Below are 22,170 nucleotides of genomic sequence, written 5' to 3'. Positions count from 1 at the left end.
GTTACGTCATCGGTCACGATTTTCTTGGCGCAGTGATGAACGAGAGATCGGCCTCTATGGAGGGATGTTCGTGAAGGACGCTACATCCATAATACCGGGTTTTTGAATGTCTTAGATCGCGTAAATGTGTCCTTAAACCCGCCACCACCCGACACAGCCAATTGGTAAGGTTTGTCACGTGAATAGAACATGCAGATTCGTTACTAGTACAGCAACACCGGTTGTGTTGGAGCAAATCCACAATATTTAATTGTTGATTACTTTTAGAACTCCCCACCACCCCCCTTTGCTCAGATCTGGATGTCCCGCCTGATGATGCAGGTTGTAATTACTGGCGAAACGTCGTACTCGGATTGTAAATGTTGTGGATTTGCTCTCCAACGCGCAACCGGTGTTGCTGTATTCGTAACGAATTGGCATGTCCTGTTTATGTGAAAGCCTACGTGTTAAAAGGTCACTACAGTCGAAAAGGCGGTCCCCGCCTCCCCAACTTGGCAAGGAGCGACGCTCACAACAACGAGCGGAGCGCCGGGTGGCCTAAAATGCAGCAAGTTCGAGCACTGTTGGTGTGCATATTGTCAGTCATCTCGGTCAATCAATGACAACCACCTGGGTCTGTCCAGTGATCTCATGTCTGCAGCGAGCCTTTGGACACTGCACGTGGCCTCAAAGTGCACCTAGCCTGGCACAGGCGCCGTAGTGAGGTCACTGTCACTTAGTGGCGAATGGCGGGTGTTGTTGCCGATAGATTCATCGATTACAATTATAGATTCCATTCGCGAGCAATACAAACGCTTCGTGCGTCTGACAATCGGCTGTTTCCATTCGACGTCCGTTCCCAGAGGTTGCCGGGTTGAAACAAGCGAGCACGTATTTCCACCCAGCAGTATAAATGGGTAACACGAAAGGTATATATATTCTTGGTTCTTTCGGTAAAGTCACGTAGAAGGGAAATAATAAAATTATATAAATATAAAACAATACAATTTGTATATTAATATTATTTTATTATTTCCCTTCTACGTGACTTTACCGAAAGAACCGAGAATATGAATCCCTGCAGTCACGAAAGCTTTAAATCAAAATTTAACATGAAAGGTAGTTTGCTCATCAGCTCGTTTGGTTGGGTAAAGTGTGGGTAGGTGCCACCTTCCAAGACTTGGAGTTGGGAGGCACTTTCAGCCAGCAGTGATTCAAGCAATTGCAGGGCTACGCCTTTGCCTCAATTGCCTTTTGCCCAATTTATTTAAAAATTCACCTTAACGAAGCGTGCACCAAAAGAAAAATTAATCGCTTACGGTATAATTTAATAATAGATTACATTCATGCACCGCATGCCTCCTTAACGCAGACGTTAGCAGGTAATTAGCAGCGTCTAATTAGAGGTCACATTCCATCGAGATGCTCATTACCCGCTCCTCCAACTCGGGGGACTTTGTGCAATTAACCCAAGAGAGTGCAAGTTTGTTTTTAATACTGTGGATGGACGGACAAAACGGACGGCTGGGCGGACAGACAGCTGGGCAGACATAATGGACAGATGCTTTGCTGGACGGAAGGTTGGACAGATCGAATGGACGGACGGACTGTTGGAGTCACATTCAAAGCACGTGCGGGGTTTGCTAGTTATGTTTATGATACATCTCTGCTGAAGTTTAATTTGCAACACTTTCTCAGCAAGAGGGAGTTTGTTTTTAAAACACCAATTATATATCCAACTGTGGTCATGACCATGGGTGGTGCTGGCCCTTTGGGGGTCTGAAGCAGATTTTTTTTTTATGGAGCGAGCACCCTTAAGTTATACAATCACCGTGAGATGAACATAAGAAATCGAGAGATAAATGGATTAATGTAAACGAAGAGAACTGTAGTGAGGCGATAAATGTGGACGATAGAGACGAGCAACACATTGGCTTGTTAATTAATGTTCATTAGGATTGAATTTTCAGCTGACATTTGCCGTATCCAATTTTTTTTTTATATTCCGGGGCACCTTGATCTACTTGGGGACCTAAGCTTTTGCTTGGTTTACTTACGACCAGCATCATCACTGCCAACGTTTTCACATCAAGATACGAAATTTCCACGCGTGATATCCGAACCGCTCTTGAAACCCCATATTCCCCAACCCTCATTGGCAGAGGTGTGGACTCGAGTCATGTGACTTGGACTCGAGTCAGACTCGAGTCATGAATTTGATGACTTGCGACTCGACTTGGACTTGCATAACAATGACTTTGTCCCACCTATGAGATGTGGACTCGAGTCATGTGACTTGGACTCGAGTCAGACTCGAGTCATGAATTTGATGACTTGCGACTCGACTTGGACTTGCATAACAATGACTTTGTCCCACCTCTGCTCATTGGTCACACAGCTTTGGGGAGGCCTTCATCCAGTTGTGGATTGACAACGGCAGTAGACCCATTCATTAAATCATTGATCAAACAAACCAATGGTGGACTCCGAGGTCGTAACACTTACGGCTTTCATTAGGAAACAAAGAACAATGCACTGCTTGCAATATCAACCAAACTTGCCTTTTAATTTAAGAACACAGCACTTAGTAGTACATTTTGTACAAGGTACTCGTATGTAAATGATTACAATATCTTACAATCGTATGAACATTTCGCACACATCGCTTACATCCCGTAACCGATGGAATTTCATACTTGCGAAATATGGACAGCAGAGGGCTGTACAACAAAATCCATTGTTGTACTGTACCTCTATGCTCCAGCATATATGCTTCCCGTCTTCGCTAACCAACGCTGGCCAGCATAGCAAATGGTCAAATAAACCCCCACCCCCACGACGTGCATGACGTGGGGAGAGACCTTGACCAGAAGCGAATTGAAACTGCGCTGCACATGTCCTCAATCGTGCTTCTCATAAAAAAAATATACATAAAAATACAAGAGGGCAGTTTCCAAGCTCTAAAATGCTTAAGGTTTACCAACACGTTAAGCTAAAAAGTCCACCGGACGCAAACTGAAATCAGCGTGCGTTATCAATGCACCGTTTTTACTTGACCGACACACCCTTTTCAACCAGGCTAAACCGACGCACGCACACCTGCAAACCAGAGTTTTGGAGGCGATTAACCACAGCAACTACCATGTACAGCAATGCCTCTGTGAACAAAGTAGATGCGTTCCGTGACGTCACTTCACCGTCAGAAACATGGTTACCAAAGGTAGCTATAGCATAGAGGATGCATTCCAGGACTTCAAAGGTGGTGGGTACACAATAGAAAAACATTTCTACAAGTCACCTTCACCATGTCCGCTCGAGTTTAAAATGACCTTTCAGGTGGAAATGCGCCAACCCTAACGAACGCGGCACTTCACTTTTCATCTCTCACACCTCTACCCCCCTTCCTTACGATCTGCGTTTTAATTTCCAAACACGTGGATTTACGCTGCACTGCCCAATAGGCCACTAGCAACTAGACCAGGGGCGGGGGAACCTTTTTTCTGCCAAGGGCCATTTGGATATTTATAACATCATTCGCGGGCAATACAAAATTATCAACTTAAAAATTTGCCTGTTATATTTGGTCAAACATTTAATTAACTCACCCCTAATGTGATGGCTGGAACTGCGAGGCGTGATGTTAGAGCTGGTATCGACGATGCTGCTACTCGCAACTGCTTTTCCAGGTTTGTTCCTAGATTTATTTAATGTCGTGTCCCGCCTGTGGTTGCCTTGGCAGGGCCAGACCAAATGATTTTGCGGGCCTCATACGACCCGCGGGCCGGACGTTCTCCACCCCTGAACTATACGGTCGTTTGGATGACATAATGGGGGTAAATAAAGTGACTTTATCAACTGCAGAAACACAAAATGTTATCGACACGAGGAGCTTCAGCAATGGCAGATGGAAGATGGGCGAAATGCGCTGCTGGTTGGGCCACGGTGGTGAGATGTAAACTACCTCGCCTGGTCTGCAGGTCGTGGGTTCGATCCAGACCCTCACACCTGTATATTTGGAGTTTGCGTGTTCTTTCCGTGGGCGCGTGTTTTTTTTCTCCGGGTCCTCCGGTTTTTCGCTCCACATTTAGAATCAATGCGTGGTGTTTAGAGTATTTGGCTGCAATACATTTCCACATCGTTGAGCAATCATTTGTGGCCAGGTCGCTTCTGAAAAAGAGCTACATAGCTCAGTGGGCCTTACCTGGTAAAATAAAATATAGTTTAGTTTTTTTCGTTAGTCTGAGGGAAGACTCGAACTCTTCGCCGATTGTCTGCTAATAATGTAAACAAACTCCACTCTAGTGTTTACAGGGCACGCACAGAGGTAAAAAAAATGTAGGTCTTTAGAATGGCTTCGCAAGATTGATATATTTAGTTTTTCGAATTTTTTGAAAATCCAAAATAAGAGGCAAATTGCAAGCAGACTTAATTATAAAAGCTTTGTTCCCAGAAGATTCGGTAACAATTCTGTTACTGTACAAACAATGACCACAGAAACTATCATGTACTGAGAGTCCAAACGTGTTTGTTCTGTAGGAGGCCCTCGTAGTCAAACAAGTGACTGAAGCACGCTAAATTTATGAAGCCATTGTTGGCAGCTCAAAATTATTCTGGAGGTCTTTAGTACCGGAGTAGTGCTGCCGAGAGATGCTTGCAGTGCCGAATAAATCGTTTGTGGGCAGCACTCAAGTGGAAGGGCCAAAAATGAACACCCTTGTAGGTTCTCCTCCCCTACTTTACCATCTCATAAGCAGGCTGTAGCCAGTTTAGTTCTTTATTCGGCCAAGTCTGATGACAGCCATTCTCATCATGGTCCCGTTCATTCCATCTGCAGGTCGTCAGGCCAGATAAAACGAAGTCACGAGGCACGTCTAGCCCATGAGCCACACGTTCCACCCCTCCACCCCCTGCTCAACAGTCGCATCAGCAGGCCCCCGTCACCACCAATTGGATTTTTTTTATTTGGCTGATTCTCACGATGGGCCGTCTGTGTCACGGTCCCTTCACTCCATCTCGTCCTCGTCGGCGTCCTCGCGCTGGGAGACACGCTCTGCCTCCCGCCCGGGCTCCCACGGCGCTGGCTGCGGAACGTGCGCGTCGTAGGACCAGGGCGGGAACACGCGCTTGTACAGGTTCATGAGCACTGTGTCCTGCGACTTGAGCTGCCCGTCAAAAACGCACTTCATGTGGCCGTGTGTGCCTGCGGTGAGGAACAGATGAGGTGGGGGGGGGGGGGAGCGCACCAGCCATGAGGATTCATCAACCCAATGTCTTTTAATTCAGTCAACAATCGCGACAAGTGTATAAAATCGCCGTGCGGGAACGACAGTTAAAAGAGGCACCTCAGCTTTATTGACAAGGCGAGACTTACTTATCCGAGTTGCAGACGCAGATTACGATAATTCATGAGCGTTACAAGAGAACGCAGATAATTGGCTATTTGTGTGCAGACAAATATTGGATTCGCCAATTGGATACACACCCCTTACATCAACTAAGAGTAGACTACATTTGTGACTGCTTGACCCACCTTACCCGAAGAGAATGAATCAATTAAATCCAGAGACTAAGACTTGATTCAAATTACTAAGATTGCCGTGAACTTCGTATAAAATTTAAAATACCGACGAAGATTAACACCAGAGGAAGCGTTAAACAAGGCTGCAAGTGCGGGAGAGACATGGGTCGTTTCTCCCGAGACCATTAGCATTTGAATTACCAATAGCTTAAATTTCGATTTAAAGCTTTCGTGACTGCAGGGTTTCATATTCTTGGTTCTTTCGGTAAAGTCACGTAGAAGGGAAATAATAAAATAATAAAAATAAAACATTATATAATAAAATTATCACGATGTTTTGGTCACAACGCAAGGACAGCTGCTTGCGTTGTGGCCGAAACGTCGTAATCATTTTATATTGTTTTATTTTTATTATTTCCCTTCTACGTGACTTTACCGAAAGAACCAAGAATACCAATAGCTTGTTCACATTAATCTCGGACAAGTGAAATTAATTGTCATCCAATGTCAATGTCTTAGTTTAGATTTGGTGGCATTTGGTGACCCCCTCTGGACTTGTTGAACCCCAAAGTCGTGGAAGGCTGTTCTCATCCTCCACCACCACACGAGGTGTGTGCATTTGTGATTCAACTTACCCAGGGGTTCCTTGATGTGACCTCTGCGCCCCCACTTCGTCCTCAGCTCCACCGGCTTGAACCACATGATGTCCTCTGCGGCGAGAGGGGGCACGGAACGCGTCACCGGGTTAGACTCTCCCACGCCACGGCTCGTCAAGACGATGCAAGTACCGCCACGCCGAACACACGGTGGGGGGCAGGGAGAAGGGGTGGTGTAGAGATCAACACTGCTGCATTCGGCACACAGCGAGTACTTCCACGTGTCGGAAGTACACGTCTCGGACACCGCAAACAAGCAGGTTCCGTGCCCTAACGCGCCAGCAGTGTCGTTGGCGAGCACCCACCTCTGGTGAAGAACATGTATCGCAGCGTGGCGACTTTCTTGTTGATCTTGAACGGGTGCCCGCTGAGAACCAGACGCTTCACCACCACGCGGTTAGGGTCCGGCTTCAGCAGCGAGCCCGTCGCCAGCAGCTCCTGGGAGCCTGCACGTGCGGGGGGACGCAAGCGTGTACGAGCGACTTTAACTTAAGTGTAATCGGACGAGAGAGTGCATTCGCTGTGGTGCGGTAAACCCATACATCCGGGGGGCACAGGAACATTCGTTTATGAAAACATCTGGGCGAAGCAAAATTAATTTAATAAAACTGTACAAATATTCTTGCGTGGTAATTTAATGGCTGGGGCCAGGATAACAATAACCTTGTCTAAGGTCATGATTAGACCCCAAAATGTATCAACAGAAGCCCAGTCCTAGGGCTTCAGAGCTCTTGATAACAAGTGCCGGGCTCAGTGCTTTCGACAAGGCAATTATGCGACTCGAATGAGAATTGGCAGAACCAACCCTTAGGCCGAGAGAAACCATGATTTGCGCAGTCCGATGTGCTCCAATAGGGCCATTACCAGCCCAAGGCTTGAGCAATGACTTAACTAGCAGCACAGTTTCATTTCTTTGTCAACTCAAATCGGATGAATTCTCTGGGCCCATTTCACTTCACGGGCTAAGGCCGAATTCCGTAAGTCAATAAGGAATTGTAGTCTCAATGCGCCGTCACCTGGCTATAAATCCACATGGCCATTACAAGCCAACCCCTGAGGCAATCTGGCCACGCGGCATTCGACAAACGTTCCACAGCTCCATCTCTTCTCCCCCCCCCCCCTGCCCCGTGTCCCTCCCCCCCCGCCACCCCCTCACCACCGGGATGCTGCTTGAAGACGAGCACAGAAGCCGGCGGGAACATGATGGGTGCGTACACCGTGGCGACGACCGGCACATCGTTCCGCAGGTACCGCTCCATCTTGTGCTTGTCGCCTGCGGGGGGAACGCGGTCAGCAGAGGTGAAGGCCTTGCCGTGCATCTTGGGAAAGTCTATTCGGCGGCGTCGTGCGAAACCGTTCTGCCGACTCAATGGTGATCCTCACGACGGTCGCTCCATTTGAGCAACCCCAGTTTTATCGCAGGGTGCACTTCGGCGCCCGCTGTTGACTACACGGGATTTGGGTGGCAGTTCAGGGGTAGTCACAGTGCTCAGAAGAGCTGGCACTGCTGAGATCCTGGGTTCAATAGTGGGTTCCACCATCCACATGCGATTCGACTAGGGTTCTCAAATTATTACGTTTTTTATTTTATTTGTTACATGGACGATGAACCCGTTGTCAATTGCCTGGCTATTTTACAATGGAAATCCCTGAGGTGCGCGAACACAGCAGCAACAAATACAAAATATTTTTTTTTTACTTTAATGGGAAAAAAGCAGGTGGGTTTCAGCCCTGGTCCATCAGTAACTGCACAATTAAAGTCACCATTAATTATGGTATTCACTTCATTTCACAAAATTCCAGTTTTCAGGATTTAAATTATCGGTTTCGACTCCTAAATGACCAACACCTCCCCCACCCCCCCCATCCCCACGTTAGCAGTCTGGTGGTACAAGCCTCAGATAACTCAGTTGTCAGCATCGTCAGCTCAGACAGGGATAACTTGATGTACATCACAGGCTTGTGAACCAGGAATGGCAGGACACCGCTGAGCAGGGAAGATTGGACACGCTTGATTTAGCAGGCCAAGGGGGGAATGAGAAAACTTTGAAACACTGCAGTGTTATTTGGAGTGTGACACTTTGTAAGCGATGAATGAGGTTCATTGAGTCACCATTTCATTTTTGGTTCATTTATAGAAAAAACTACGTTGTGCGATGCCAATATACTTCTGCACTGCTCAAGGCGAAAACAGATATATAAGCCTTTCCAATTTAAAGGGACGCAGGAAATTTGGAGATGCTCTTTAAAACTACGCTTTCCCTTTGTAATAGAAGAGTGGATGGGAACACCACCCATGGCTGTAGTGCTTGGGCCCATGTGGTCGTGTTCAATGGTGTGGTGGTGGCGCTTGATGGTGGAATCTTTGTCCTGCTCCTTATATGGAGCTATAATAAATACAAACCGATTGAATAAAATGCGTGTTCTCTCGACACCGAGAACCACCACATACCGTCACGTGGCCACCACAAACCACCCCGAAGCACTACATCATTCTAAGCGCCACCATGCACCTGTGTGTTGTGTGACCTTCCGTGAAAGGAGGGTGGCTGTGGTGCTTGTTTGTTGGCGTGCGACGATGCGTGATGGTGTGGGTGCGCGTGTGTGGTGCTGCTTGGTGACGTGCGGTGGCAGTTGGTGGAGGGGTACCTCCAGTGTGCTGCGAGAAGATGGGCTTTGCTCGCAACCGCCGGAATCCGCAGTGGAACACCAGCTCCTCCTTGGCCTTCACCACCTCCGTGCAGCCCGGGTGCCTCCGCACCGCAAAGTGCACCACCGACATCTGCGGGGTCAGCGGCATACATTGCTTTAGCTTTACCGACGGTGCTGGTGCGGGACTCGATGATTGATGATGCGGCAGACGGCGATGGTATTGCCGTCTAGTTTCGGTGGCTTTGACGTGAAGTCACGGCGTCGGCGACGATGGCATTCACGATTCTGTCAACAGTCAAGCAGAAGTTGGCAACGAACAGGGCCACTGACGATGTCGGGCGCTGGTGCCAGCAGTGGCGCGAGTGGTGGCTTCACCTTGTGCTCGTGTGGTAGGAGTCCAAAGAGGACAAGCGGAGCGTCTGGCTGGCGCCCCTCCAACAAGTCCAGGGGCACGTTGGGGATGTGAACCGTCACGTACAAGCCGAGCTGCACGCCACACACACACAGATTCTCCCCGTTAAGTCTCAGGCTAACAGTGCTGTTAGCAAGCAACCTGCTAGCACTACACCTGACAAACGTCGTCTCCAAATGCTGATATTAACAGGTGGCAAGACATAGCACCAATTCCAGTGGATAGTTAAAAGCACAAACAACCACAAACTACACCGACTTCACAAAGCATCTCAGTGCCCACTGCCCCATCACATCTCGTGACGGCGGCATGACCTCAGTAAAGAAAGGACGTCCGCACGCAAGTGTCTCGGACAGGGATAACTTGGTAACATCACAGGCCACGCCGCCCCCACAGACGTCTTCCGGGTTTCCCCGGGTTGACATGAATTATCACTGTTAATGGTGCAACGATGCATCGAATCGCCTATTGACATTGATTCTTAAGCCCACGAAACACCGATCAAATCACGCGTGCTTGAATCCAGTTGTGTTTATTCGTGCACGTCGCATTCAAGGGAGCGTCGCTCACCGCTGCTCCCTCCACGTCCTGCTGAGAGTCGCGCAGCACGCGTTTGCGCGCCGCCGCAAAGTTCTGGAACTGGAAGATGCGCCCGTACTCCAGCGGGAGGTTCTCCTTGGGGTCCCAGGGTGACGTGCGGAAGCTCTTGAGCCCGCGGTACTTCTGGAACCTGGGTCGGGGGCCGGAAAACAACAGCGGGGTCAGAACGTCGCGAGGATGACACGCGGCGATGTACCGCGAACCGTTGCAATGCAACAAATCGGCGCACAAATGGAAACGAAAGTGGGGCCGGGTCTGATTATTTGAGCGACAGGTTAACGCAACCGATTATCAGTTATATTCCTCCAATAATCAGATGTGGAAATAGTAGAAAAGATGTCGAGTCCATGGTCGTTCTGGACCCCAGGCTGGGGTTGGGAGGGCAAGGAAACAGCGGGGTTGTAAAGTAGCGAGGGCATGACACTGGAAGAGTTGGTGATGTAAACTCAAGCTGGGCTCTCCGATTAGTTAAGCAATCGGTTACTCAACCGATTAGCGGGTAGACTAGTTGATTAATACATCTCCCCAGCGATTCCATTTACAAAAAACAAATACTTCCTTAGGATTCAGTGATCAAAAGCCTCAGTTTAACATTTTCCACACGGAATGTTCAGATCTGGGTACCGAAGATATCATCATTGGCTTTTGATCACCTAAAAATTCCATTCTCTTTTTGCGTTAGCTCAGGAGCATCTGAGAGTTTTCGTGCCACCCCCACATGAACAGGCAGACACGTAGAGATACCGTCCAATTGAAAATAAGAGGTTTAACATTTGTCTTATTTTCCCATCCTTTAGCTATCAAACTTGAAACTGAAAAACCCAAATACTAAGATAAATGTAACACCTACGTATTAAACGAGATGTGCAAATGCTTTCGACGACCTTGGTTGGAAAGTCTTAACAAAGACGAAGATTCCCTGTAGAGCCTTAAATTGACTTTTTGTGCAAGTGCTGTTATAGCAAGCACCTATGAAGGCCAGAACGGCACACGAGGTGGGATGGCCATCATCACGCCTGGCCGCCTTTGTTTCCCTAGTGGCGACATTTACACATCACAAGAGGTACTGATTTGAGGCCGAGTCGATCTCAGCAAGGCAGAGGACAGGGTTCAGGTAAGTCACTGGTGTTGACCGTGAACGGGAATCGTACTCGGGTCGCCGGGTTCGTAACGCAGCTTGCTAACCATCACGCCACCGCTCCCCGATGAAGCAGACACGCAGAGCGACCGGGAGACGTGAAGGAGAGGGCGGCCCTTGCCTGACGCGGCAGCTGACGTCCTTGGGCGTGTCGACCTCGTCGGGGAACATGCGGTCGAGCCTCTCCTCGCGGTACTTCTCCAGTGCCACCTGGTCCTCCTCCTCATCCATCCTCGCGTCGTAGCCCTCGTCGCACACCGTGCCTGTGCCCGCCACGCTCTCGCCCCCATCCTCGTCGCCGCCGCCGTCGTCATCGTCGCGACCGTCGGAGCTGGCATCGTCGTCCATGCTGCCCTCCTGCAGGGAAACCACGCGGGCAGCCTTGTTGAAGAGATGTGCGTTTAAGAGCATTTGGCTGCGATGAATTTGCACGTGATTAAGCCGCTTCGTTGCGCTATCATGTGGCCAGGTCGTCTCTGTAAAAGAAGCTAATAGCTTATTGGGCCCGAACCTGGTAAGATACATTTTTTTATTTGTATATATTTTTTTAAGTAATTTGCTTACCTTTCCTATACTTTGAATTGCCATTGTATGTTGGTCTTGTTTGTTGTTGCAATGTTCTGACCCACCCCTACTGGATATCTGTGAAAAAGAGCTTAATAGCTCATCAGATTCCCCCAGTAAAAAATTGGTCCACACCCGAGACAGCTTGTGTGGACCAATCAACTTCAAGGACAGTGCATATCATTATCATCATCAGAGTTGTTTCTTTTTATTTGCATTTTGACTGCTTGTGTTGTGGTTATTGCAAACATGATGCCTTGTATAAAGGTGTCGGTTTTTGTACCAGTTGAAAGGGTAAAAACCTATTACTATATTTTGCCACTGGTAAAGGATGTCTCAGTGGTATTCACGTTATCGACCATGGAGGGCTCATGGTGCCGAGTAGATCGATGTCCGACAAAACAAATGCTGTTCAATGTCGGTAGTCTGGTGGAGCAATAGCCAGAGGGACTGGAAGAATATTATTTATTTAATATGTTGAGACAAAGTTTCTATTTTTTTCAAAAATACTCCACGTGTATATGCACAGCCCTTTTGTTAAACCACTACTGGGTGAGATCTTGCAGGTTATTTGACCATACTTAACCATGCTAATTATATATACACACACACGAATAACAAGTTCACGTTTTGCTGAAACTTGTCTCATTCCCCTACCGGCCCCTTTGTTTAGGGTGGTCGGACATGGAATCTACTCGATGTCCACTAGTCACCTCCACCACACAAAGAAAGCACCATCAGGGACGGGAAAAATATCAAACCTGGGACTCGGCCACCTCCTCCATGGCGTCGTCGTCATCATCATCTTCATCATCGTCATCATCTTCGTCGTCGTCATCTTCGCCGCCGCCGCCCCCGTCTAGGATCCAGCTCGCCTGGTAGTCGGACGTCCCGCGAGGCACACGTCGGACTTCTCGCTTCTTCGCAGCCAGGGACTCTGCAGGGCGGCGCGGGCGGTCGGGAGGAGAGGACACGCAGGAGAGAGAGGGTAGGAGGAACGGGTGGTAAAAGGGAGGGGATGACACAGGCAGAAAGGACGAAGTAGTTGAAGGAATGGGCAGGAGGGAGAGACAGAGGGGACACAGATGGGCAAAAGAGAAGGTTTATAAATTGCACTCCCATAGTGGAACATCTACCATCCACACTCGCCCAACAACCTACCACGTAACCTGGTCCACACACCCCAGCCACTCTCGCCGATGCACTAACCCTCTAAGCTCGCCACCTAAATCTCCCACATCTTCCCTTACAACATTGCTCTCAGCTGCACCCCTCCCCCACCTACCACCCAACCTCACTCTTTCCCACCCACTTGGAGCCTTGCTCCCACCACGAAACCCTCAATCATGCAAAACACGCACTCCTCCCACCAACTCAACCCTAGATTAATTACCCCCCACGCATTCTCAATCATTCTTTCCCAACCTCCCTCTAACCCCCCTGTTTACATTTGAGTAAAAGTCACCCCATAGCTATGTCACGTTTATGTAGCTTAATTGTAATTGTACTATGATCAGTCTAAAAATAGTCTGCCCGAGCCGAATTACGCTACGCTCCAGTAAATGTATGATTTGACAGAGATTTGTCATATGATGACGCAGTTGTTTTTTTCCACTTTCTATTCACTTCGTTGCTGTACTTTATTGTAGATTTTTTTATCATGCTGGTGGACCCAGGTCACTCTTAAAAAAGAAGTGACTATTCTGGTCCCTTAAAGCTTTCACCAGGTTCAACAAAATCAACATGGAAATCGAATCCCTCCCTCTCACCCACCCATGCACCCAACCAGATCACAAAGTGCTTGCCACAAATGAACCGCATTACCTTGCTGATCTCATCAAGGAGCATTCGCCATCAAGCGAGCCCCGGTCATCTTTGCAGAGACTTTTGGCTAACCGGCGAACAAAGATGGTCATCGCATCAAGCGCTTTCAGATGCGCATCTGCAGCCGTCTAAGAACGTTCTTCCTTTCAATATTAGGAAGCCACTAGAGGTATGCACTTTTAAATCTAGATTGAAAACTTAATTTCTTTACAACTGATTTTTTTTGTATATTTTGCCGTCGTTCCCCTGCACCTCCAATTAGAACGGTTGGCTACGTACGGTGCGAAAGAAGTTCATACATACATACATACATATACACACACCCCCCAAATTGCTCCGAGCCCCTCCCTTCTCACCCTCGGCCTCTCGGAGCTCCTCATCGGTGGGCCACGTCTGCTCTCCCTCCATCGGGTCGGGCACGGCCTCGCAATCCAGGGGCACCTGCCGTGCGGGGTCAGCCCGCATCAGGACCCGCACCTCATCCGCATCTTCCTGCAAGGGGGTGGGAGGGGGGTACAGGGGGGCAAGCAGGGCACGTCCACCGGAGTTACGTTATATCACTCGGGAAATCAGTAATCCAATTACTTTTCAAAACCTTCCCTGAATGCCACAACATTTTCTATGTGGCTTCCTGCTCCTGTGACCGATCAACTAACCGGTCTAATAATGAACGGACGACGCTGGTGATATTTCCATGAAGCTTTACGCAAAACAGCTGTGGTCAAAGCCTCAGATCGTGTTGCTGTCCACACAAGTTTCAGACAGGGATAACTTAAAGCATCATTGGCTTTTGACCACGTGACACAAACAGGTTCAGTGACTTCATTCTGTATATTTAGACCTGTTGCCACAGTGCTACACACGGTCTTTAAACAGAACCCCTGGACGAGATATTGTTTGACCATACTTCACCAAGCGGGTCAGTCGAGTGGTGGGGTGGGGGGGTACCCAGGACGGGTTCAGATGCCACTCGTCACTAACTTTGGAAATCGTATGCAGGTCGCTGGGTTATTAGTGCAGTGTGCCAACTGCAAAGCCACCAGTCCAACCGCTAAAGTAATTTCATTGGCAATAACAAATTAAAGCGACAGAACCACAAGGGGGTTCAGGAGAAGGGGAGCGACGGCGGCACCTGGAAGTGGTCGCTGCGGGGGAGTCACCTGCATTTCCACGTCAGCGGAGGACTTTGCCTGGCGCGGCACTCGCGGGTTCAAAGTCAGCGGGTCAGGGACGAGGTCGATCTGGCTCATTTGGAAGTCGCCGAGGCCCGCGAGGTGGATCAGGCCGTTCACGTTGAGAGGACGCCCGCGCACGTAGCTGCACAGGCCAAGAGAGCGACGTTACCGCATGCGCAGAGACAACAACCAAGTCGGTCAAGCGTGGTGGCGTACACACCCTCCACACTCGTACTCACCCAACCAGTGGAGCACCCAATCACTCTCTCAGCCACCCATGCATGCATGCTCTTACCCACACCAAGTCACTCTCACCTCACCCATTCATCAAACTCGCCAAAATCCAACAACTCGCCATACCCGCGCCAAACTACTCAGGCATTTTACTCTCTCACCCACCAAACTCGCTCATCCAACCATCCCCCACTCGATCAACTCACTCATCCTACATTTAATCTCGCCCATTTTCTCACTCGTGCCGCCACCCCCCAAACTCGTCAATTCCTGAGCTTCTTAGCTCAATGGGCTTTACTCGGGAAATAAAAACAGCAATCAACCACCAACCTCGTTTAACCCACCCCCAACCAACTCGCCCCTACCCACCCATCCGCTCGCCAAACGCACCCCGCTCACCCGGTGACCTTGAGCGTGCCGAGGAGCGTGGCTGGCTCCCCGTCCACGCTGGCACCTGGCACCAGCTGCGTGTGCTCGGCCAACATATGCGCGCGACGCTCTCGGAACGCCACCCGCGCGCGCCGCTGGGACCACACCTGGCGGAGCAGCAGGGCTGCCTCCCCCGCCGAGTCGAGGGGCAGGGGGCGCGCGCCCGGCACGCGCCGATCCACCAGGCGGCACAGCTTCGTGCGCGTTTCGGCGCGCCTCTTAGCCGGCAGTTCTGAGGCTCCGACTACACCGAATACTGTGGCGTGGTGGCGGCACAGGGAAGGGGGGGGGGCGGGCAAGAGAGTTCATTTTGTTAAAGAAAATGTGGGGGAAACAACCGTTAAGGAAGGATATTTTTTCGGTCGACGATGATTACGAGTGGATGGAAATCGTCACGCGTTGATGTTACTGCGGCTACCCACCGAAGCATGACTGACGAAAAGAAAGTAACTATTTTGAATGATACAAAAGGGTTGTAATTGTGTTAAAGACACCGTGGTTGAAACAAAAAACAGGTTTCTTAAATCTGCAATGCCTGTCCACCGAGAAGCACGAATGGTTACAAGATCGTTTATCGGTAGGTTTAATGTGGTGGGGTAAAGTGTGGGTTTTCTCACCTCTTTCAAGATGTCTGGAGGAGTAGGCCAAATACCCTCTATATAGTGTTCTGGCAGTGGTGATTGGGGGGTGGTGGGGCTGTGTAGTGAAGAGGGCAGCAGTGATGCTTCGTAGGATGGGGGGGGCGTGGTGGTAACGTGTATGTTCAACTTCTTTCGCACCGTACATTGCCAACCGTGCTAATCTGAGGTCACGCACGTACCACAGCTGGGCAGGCCCTGGGCGAAGAGACACGAGAGGCAGTGCTCCCCGGACGCGTCCCACCCGTCACTGGGCTCCAGCAAGAGCAGCAGCGTGTCGGCCACCTTGGCTGCGTCCAGCAAGGCGTGGGCGTCGCCTGCAAGGGCCGCACGGGCAACAACGACAAACGCGGCGGACGCTTGTCAGTATGGTGAGCCACACGCTGCCACAACACCCGCCCATCTCACCGCACAGGAACTGGGGCCGCCGAGAGACTGTTGTTCCACCCAATCAAGATATGCGTTGGCAATTTAGATTTATTATGGCGAAGATTTTCACAATTGTGCCGTAGAGCTTTCCGACATATTTTTCGGTCGTACCGCGTGAGGTTTGGCACGATGCCCGTCATTTAACTCTACATGCTGGGGAGCTTTATATTGATGCTGAACTTATTTTGCATCGTATGTAGCCAACCGTGCTCCTAGCACATGGAGCGCAACGTTGCGGACACCATGCCAAACGAGATGGCACAACCCCAGAAATACATCTGGGAACCAACTCAAAATTACATCACCAGCATTACATCAGATTCCAAAAGAACAGCATGAATTCCCATCGCAAAGTAACAACGGCGTGTCGACTTCGGAAACGCGACCCATCCTTAACGTGTTAGTGAGAGGCAAGCAGGCATAGGCATTGCATTTGGTGAGCACTCATTTTTCGCACTATTATTGGATAACGCTAATATGCAGTGTTTTCCATTGCAAGGCCCATGGGCCACTGGCAGCCAGCCCCTGGTGACCTTTAGTGCGGCCCCTGGCAATACATAAATGTGAAAAACACCCCAACATGTCCCAAAAGCTCATGCGTATTGTAACGTGTGGCCGAAAGGTAATTGCACCCGGTGACCGAACTTCGATTTCTGATCACAGCTAACCTCAGTAGCAAATGACAACTCAGCGGATTTTGGGCCTCTCTACCTAGACTAACCTGCAACTGACCAGCGTGGAGACGTATCGTCAAGCATCCCACACGACTGACGTGGCGTGGGTCGTTAAAATTTTTATTTAGGTTATTGTTCTGCCCACCCCTGCGGTGCAGATGTCGCGTTGTGACGCAGCGTACCCTGGCCACCGCTCAGCGCGTTAGAGGTGAAAATGTATTGACGCTCATCGCTGAACAGCTCGAGACAAACGGGTTTTCATCATCGCAGCAGCTGGTGCCGCAGGGCTAAGCGGCCAGAAAATGGGCCCACAGACACGCTTACACAATGGCTGGATAAGCTTGGCAGACTAGCACCCAAATAAAAGTAATGAGTCGACATCACCGAGGACTTAAGCTTAAATCCACATATAAGCCACTCCCGTAAATAGACAGCTCTAAAGACCTTCCGTTCGTCTTTTTCCTATCCATATAAAATGCACTTTTTACGTACAGCGTCTACACAAGACATGGTCTCGTTTAGACCCTACATGAATCCAAATTGCATTATAATTTAAGGGTCTCCATACTAGTCTATTGCAGGTCTGTAGGCCTCTGTGCGAGTCTATGGGTTTTTTTCTGCCTCCGTATAAAATAAATGCCTACTATTTCCGTCGAGTCGTCGGTTGTTTAGACTCCATATGAATCCAGGCTGTATTGTAACTGCATACACGAGGCAGCATTGATTAGCCAAGCTGAGGTCATGAGGGTTCCACGGCATGAACGCAGATCAATGAGAGCGACCGTTGCCAAGTATAAGTATTAGGGCTGGAAGAGCCTGGGTGAGTTTAGGCGAGGCCGGGCGAGGCTAGTTGACGACGGGTGAGGTCAGATGAGGCTGGGTGAGGAGACCGAGGTGAGGTGGGGAGGGGGGGTAAGTTGGTGGAGCGCATGGCTCACCAGGATCCACATGGATGAAGGAAAGCCGCTGCTTGTGCCTCGGTAGCACGAGGCCGAAGGCGCGGCGATCGCTGCCGCTGGCGGGTGCGGGGCCATCCTCCACGCGCACCGTCTCGTCGCACGAGCGCAGCAGCCGCACGGCCTCTCCGGTGCTTATCCCAGAATGCAGCGGGATGATGGCGACCAGGTGGGGCGGCCCGTCCTTGCTACCCACCATCCGCTTGCTGTTGAAGACCTGGTGGCATTGTGTTGTGTTTATTAAGCACTAATAGCTCAACTTTTATGAAGTGAAAAAAATATTTACGAATTAGTGGCGAGTGTTATCTAAACCAATTCTTGCCCCCCCCCTCCCCCTTCACCAATCCGCAACAATCAGAGTGGTGAAGTATGGTCAAACAACCCCCATGCCTAAAATGGCATGAGGAGGCTTTCACCCAGCAAGAGGAAAAGGAATTAGGATAACCACCATTGTTTTCAATAAGATATTGAAGTAACAAGCAGTGGTGATTCAAGCCTCAGATTGTGTTACTGTCCACACACATTTCAGACAGGGATAACTCAAAGCATCATTGGCTTCAGATCACAAGAAATGTTAACATGGATCCCTGCTTGGTGGAATTGCTTCCCTCAAAATGTTTTCAGGGAGAGGAATTCGATTATTTCTATCATCATTATTCGGGGAATCTTCAATCAAATAATGTAATTCTCACAGCTGAAATTAATATTATTTTTGATGAGCAGTCATTGTGACCAAGTCCATCAACGTGCTACACTTGAGATCCCAGTTTAATATGCAAGTCTATTCATCTCCGCGTAAGTATACTATTCTGTAAGTCGGTCTCTACAAGTATATAGATCTCGGTGGAAGTCATCGGGTGACCAGGCCGAGCCCATCAACTCACGACGCTCGTGAACTCGGTTTCCTCACAAGTGGCTGAAAACCAAATTTGAAAACCAGAAGCCCAACGGTCTCAATTCTGCACCATAAACTGCCGAGTCACCCCATCCATCTCACTAGCTCAGATTTATCTTCTTGGTTCTTTCGGTCAAGTCACACAGAATGGAAATAATAAAAATAAAACATAATAAAATAATTCTCACGACGTTTCGGCCACAACGCAAGCAGCCGTCCTCAGGTGTAGAACAGGTCTGTCGAGAAGACAGAGTCATTCAGATGCAAAAACTCGGGGTGAATGACTCTGTCTTCTCGACAGACCTGTTCTACACCTGAGGACGGCTGCTTGCGTTGTGGCCGAAACGTCGTGAGAATAATTAAATGTTTTATTTTTATTATTTTATTATTTCCATTCTACGTGACTTTACCGAAAGAACCAAGAAGATTAATCCCTGCAGTCACGAAAGCTTTAAATCGAAATTTAAGCTCAGATTTATTTATTTTAACTCACGAACTTGCAGATTGTCCTGCACCCACGGTGAAGCTGCTGCCATCACTCACAGCATCGCGCTTGTTTTTTCTGATCTGCGTAGATCTGTTCCGCCGTTCCTGCCGGTTCAGCTCCCGTCGCGCTTTCTTCGTGAGGGCCTTGACGGTCACACGCCCTGCACAAGAGGAATACACGTTACCACGTGACTGCCACACGATTCCCATGGTCACTGCACGTGGCTTGCAAACGTTGAGGGTCCTGTTTGGGCTACCGTTTGGTTTTGGTTTGGTGTGTTCAGGGTTTGTGCAAGAGTCCGTTTTAGTGTTTGGGTGAAAGTTTGCGTAAAGATCCAGTGTGTTCGGGTTAATGTTAAGGTCAGTGCGTTTCTGTGTTCGGATTGGTGTTAATTTTATGCTTGGTGTTTGTTTTTGGTCAGTGTCGGTGTGATGGTGGTTAGCATTAGTGTTTGTATCAGGAAGAGTGTTTATATGTTTGGGTCAATGTTGAGGCGAAACCTCGTGTTAGGGTAAAATTTAGTGCTCGAGCAAGCGTCACGGTTTGTATTAAAATTTTAGTTGGTGTAAACGTTAGTTTTAGTGTAAAATTTTCTAGAAAAAAATCCAGAGCTTGCCTATACCCATCACTCCACTTGGGTTGAGGAAATATGCATCAAATCACGGTGTGGTAAGTCAACCGTGATTTGCCCCAGGAGGGACTGGGCCCTGTGAAAAGCCTGTGTGGCATTTACACAACCGACTCGGGGCCACCAATAGCAAGCACCGATACTCTCATTTTAGCAGAGGAATTATTTATACATCTATTTTTACTTGGGATTATTTTCACTCTGCCAAACTGAGATTTATTCTTGACTGTCTTGGAACAGTTCCACGTTAGCTTGACAAAGCAGTAGTGATCAAAGCCTCAGATCGTGTTTCTGTCCACACGTATTTCAGACAGGGATAACTCAAAGCATCATTGGCTTGTGATCACAAGAAACTTGAACGCGGACGCTGCTTGGGGGAGGGGGAGGGAATAACATAATCACCCCGAGTTTCTGCATCGAGGAGTTTTATGGGGGCGGGCGAGAATTACTCAACGTGCACTCGCTCGAACCCCACCTTGGGAAAGGGCTATAAGCCATCATCGTCAATTCGCTGCTGGATCAAGGCCTCCTCTCTCCCGAAGCAGGCGTCAGCCCACTGAGCTAAACAGCTATTTTTAAAAGGGCGACTCGTCCGGCAGACAATGTCGTTGCAACTTCACGATCCTGCGATGGTAACATTGCGACTGGACATCTCTGAAATATAGCTTTATAGCTCATCGGATTCCTTCAGTATAAATATAATTCTGACCCTACCGGCGCACGAGCAGATTCGGCTCGTGTGCATTCTTGCGACCAATGTTAAGTCGATACCGGGGAGCTATGCCGAGCAATATATTATTTAGTATCTGCTATGGCACAGTCGCATTGCAGTAGGTACAGTACAGTACATATAAAGCCAGCGACCTGTGCTCGATTCGTGACCGTGACCAACTTCGGTGGCGAGCGATTATCTGAACCGGTTCTAGGCCACTGCGATACGGCGTGGTCGGTCACGCTCGCCGACAGCCGCCACGTGTTGTGGAGAGTTTCATTTAGCAGGACTGGCGACGATAATTATGGACACATTTAAAAGTCATTCAATGTGCGAGGAAAGCAACGCCTCTCAAGTCTTAACTATTTAATTAATCATGTTAGGTTTTTTGTTAAAATAACCAAGTCGTGCAAAAAAATGTGAGAAACCCCTCGTCCACCCGATACAGACAATGAATAAAAGTATCGCGTCAATCAAACGTGACAAAATAAAAACAATCAAGTCGGTCGTGAAAGCCTGCGTATAAAACCCACGAGCTTACGTATTCAACTATTTCACGTTTGCTCCTGCAACATGGCCGTTGGGCCAAACTCCTTTTAAACCAAGCGTCTTGCAAATAAAAAAATTATACACGAAAGCGATTACTACAAACGTACGCCATGTAAAATAAAACACATCACAATAAAGTTTACAAGCGTGTTTAATACAAACAAAATTAATAAAAGACTTAAGAATGTAGCGACCACGTGGTGGCAACGTGTAGGCCCAGGCAAGCCTGCGGCGCGGGCTGAACACGTGGCCGCCGCCGCAGCAGCGGCAAGTTGCAGCAACCGCGCAACTCTACAGGGATGAAGCGCCGACGAGAGCGTGCGTACCCTTGTGGTCTCTGTCGATCTCGCCCTTGGTGCGGTGCCGCCCGTTCTTGTGCGTCTTGTTCTTCTGCTTCAAGACGCCGGCTCTGTGCACCGCCTGATCCGCCATCGCCTCACGGGGAAAAGGTGCAACCAGCGATTCGATTCCCTGTAACCGTTGTATTTATGCGTAGGAGGAATCGATTGCCGCTGTTTGAGTTCCACCCCCCAACCACCAGAGCGAACTCGATTCAATTCTAGCTCGATTCGATTCTTCCATTACCCGGGGGCAATGGTGTAGAATCTATTTTAATTCTTAACACGCGAGTCGATTCTAAAAATCGATATCTTTCGTAAATGTCTCAACACATTGGTCGGGAGGACTGCGCGCGACTTTCACGGGCGACGTTTCGAGCAATGGCTCTTCCCCATAGCACTTTTTTTTAATTAACAAAAGAACATTTTTTTTCAAATGTTGTTTTGTTAATTTTGTGCCTGTGCACCACTGCTCACGTGGCATCCTCGTGGTAAATTGTAATCGATTCAAGTTGTCTTTGTATTTACCACAAAATCCATTTGTGCGGAGTTTTGAGCGGTATAGAGAGGCACGTGCCATGTAATGCACATAACAGAGCAGACACACCACATTTGCATTGCGACACAAAACACCTGGCACCATAATTTAAAACTCATTTGAATTGAACTCTAAATTATCTCAA

The 22,170-nt window shown here is 48.8% G+C and overlaps 1 protein-coding gene and 4 non-coding genes across 5 annotated transcripts; all 5 read right to left on the bottom strand.

The window, feature by feature from the left end:
• Positions 1–2,526: 2,526 nt before the first annotated feature.
• Positions 2,527–21,630, bottom strand: TSR1 (TSR1 ribosome maturation factor). Its single transcript, XM_078611946.1, has 16 exons — positions 21,476–21,630; positions 19,317–19,420; positions 17,861–18,095; positions 16,002–16,136; positions 15,152–15,437; positions 14,504–14,660; positions 13,700–13,835; positions 12,281–12,456; positions 11,077–11,312; positions 9,788–9,947; positions 9,181–9,291; positions 8,803–8,935; positions 7,310–7,426; positions 6,459–6,599; positions 6,133–6,207; positions 2,527–5,179 (listed from the first exon to the last, which is right to left on the bottom strand). The coding sequence occupies exons 1-16, from the start codon at positions 21,579–21,581 to the stop codon at positions 4,983–4,985; spliced, it is 2,505 nt and encodes an 834-aa protein (XP_078468072.1). The 5' UTR covers positions 21,582–21,630; the 3' UTR covers positions 2,527–4,982.
• LOC144731105 (small nucleolar RNA R38) lies at positions 8,044–8,117 on the bottom strand. Its single transcript, XR_013587912.1, has one exon. It is a non-coding gene; the product is annotated as a small nucleolar RNA R38 (small nucleolar RNA).
• Positions 10,389–10,468, bottom strand: LOC144731107 (small nucleolar RNA SNORD121A). The gene has a single exon (XR_013587913.1). It is a non-coding gene; the product is annotated as a small nucleolar RNA SNORD121A (small nucleolar RNA).
• On the bottom strand, positions 14,066–14,135 carry LOC144731103 (small nucleolar RNA R38). The gene has a single exon (XR_013587910.1). It is a non-coding gene; the product is annotated as a small nucleolar RNA R38 (small nucleolar RNA).
• LOC144731104 (small nucleolar RNA R38) lies at positions 18,369–18,438 on the bottom strand. Its single transcript, XR_013587911.1, has one exon. It is a non-coding gene; the product is annotated as a small nucleolar RNA R38 (small nucleolar RNA).
• Positions 21,631–22,170: the final 540 nt, after the last annotated feature.

Source organism: Lampetra planeri, chromosome 37, assembly GCF_965212315.1.
Source record: "Lampetra planeri chromosome 37, kcLamPlan1.2.h2, whole genome shotgun sequence".
In the NCBI taxonomy this organism is placed as follows: domain Eukaryota; kingdom Metazoa; phylum Chordata; class Hyperoartia; order Petromyzontiformes; family Petromyzontidae; genus Lampetra; species Lampetra planeri.
The sequence above is the reverse complement of the archived record's forward strand: the minus strand, read 5'-3'. Positions and strand labels throughout refer to the sequence as shown.

Excerpts from the sequence above, each read along its gene's own strand:
- TSR1 (XM_078611946.1), bottom strand. The coding sequence starts at position 21,581 with ATGGCGGATCAGGCGGTGCACAGAGCCGGCGTCTTGAAGCAGAAGAAC. Across the intron at positions 19,421-21,475 it reads GATCGACAGAGACCACAAGG|GGCGTGTGACCGTCAAGGCC; the intron begins GTACGCACGCTC and ends CCTCTTGTGCAG. Across the intron at positions 16,137-17,860 it reads CTTCATCCATGTGGATCCTG|GCGACGCCCACGCCTTGCTG; the intron begins GTGAGCCATGCG and ends CGGCCCTTGCAG.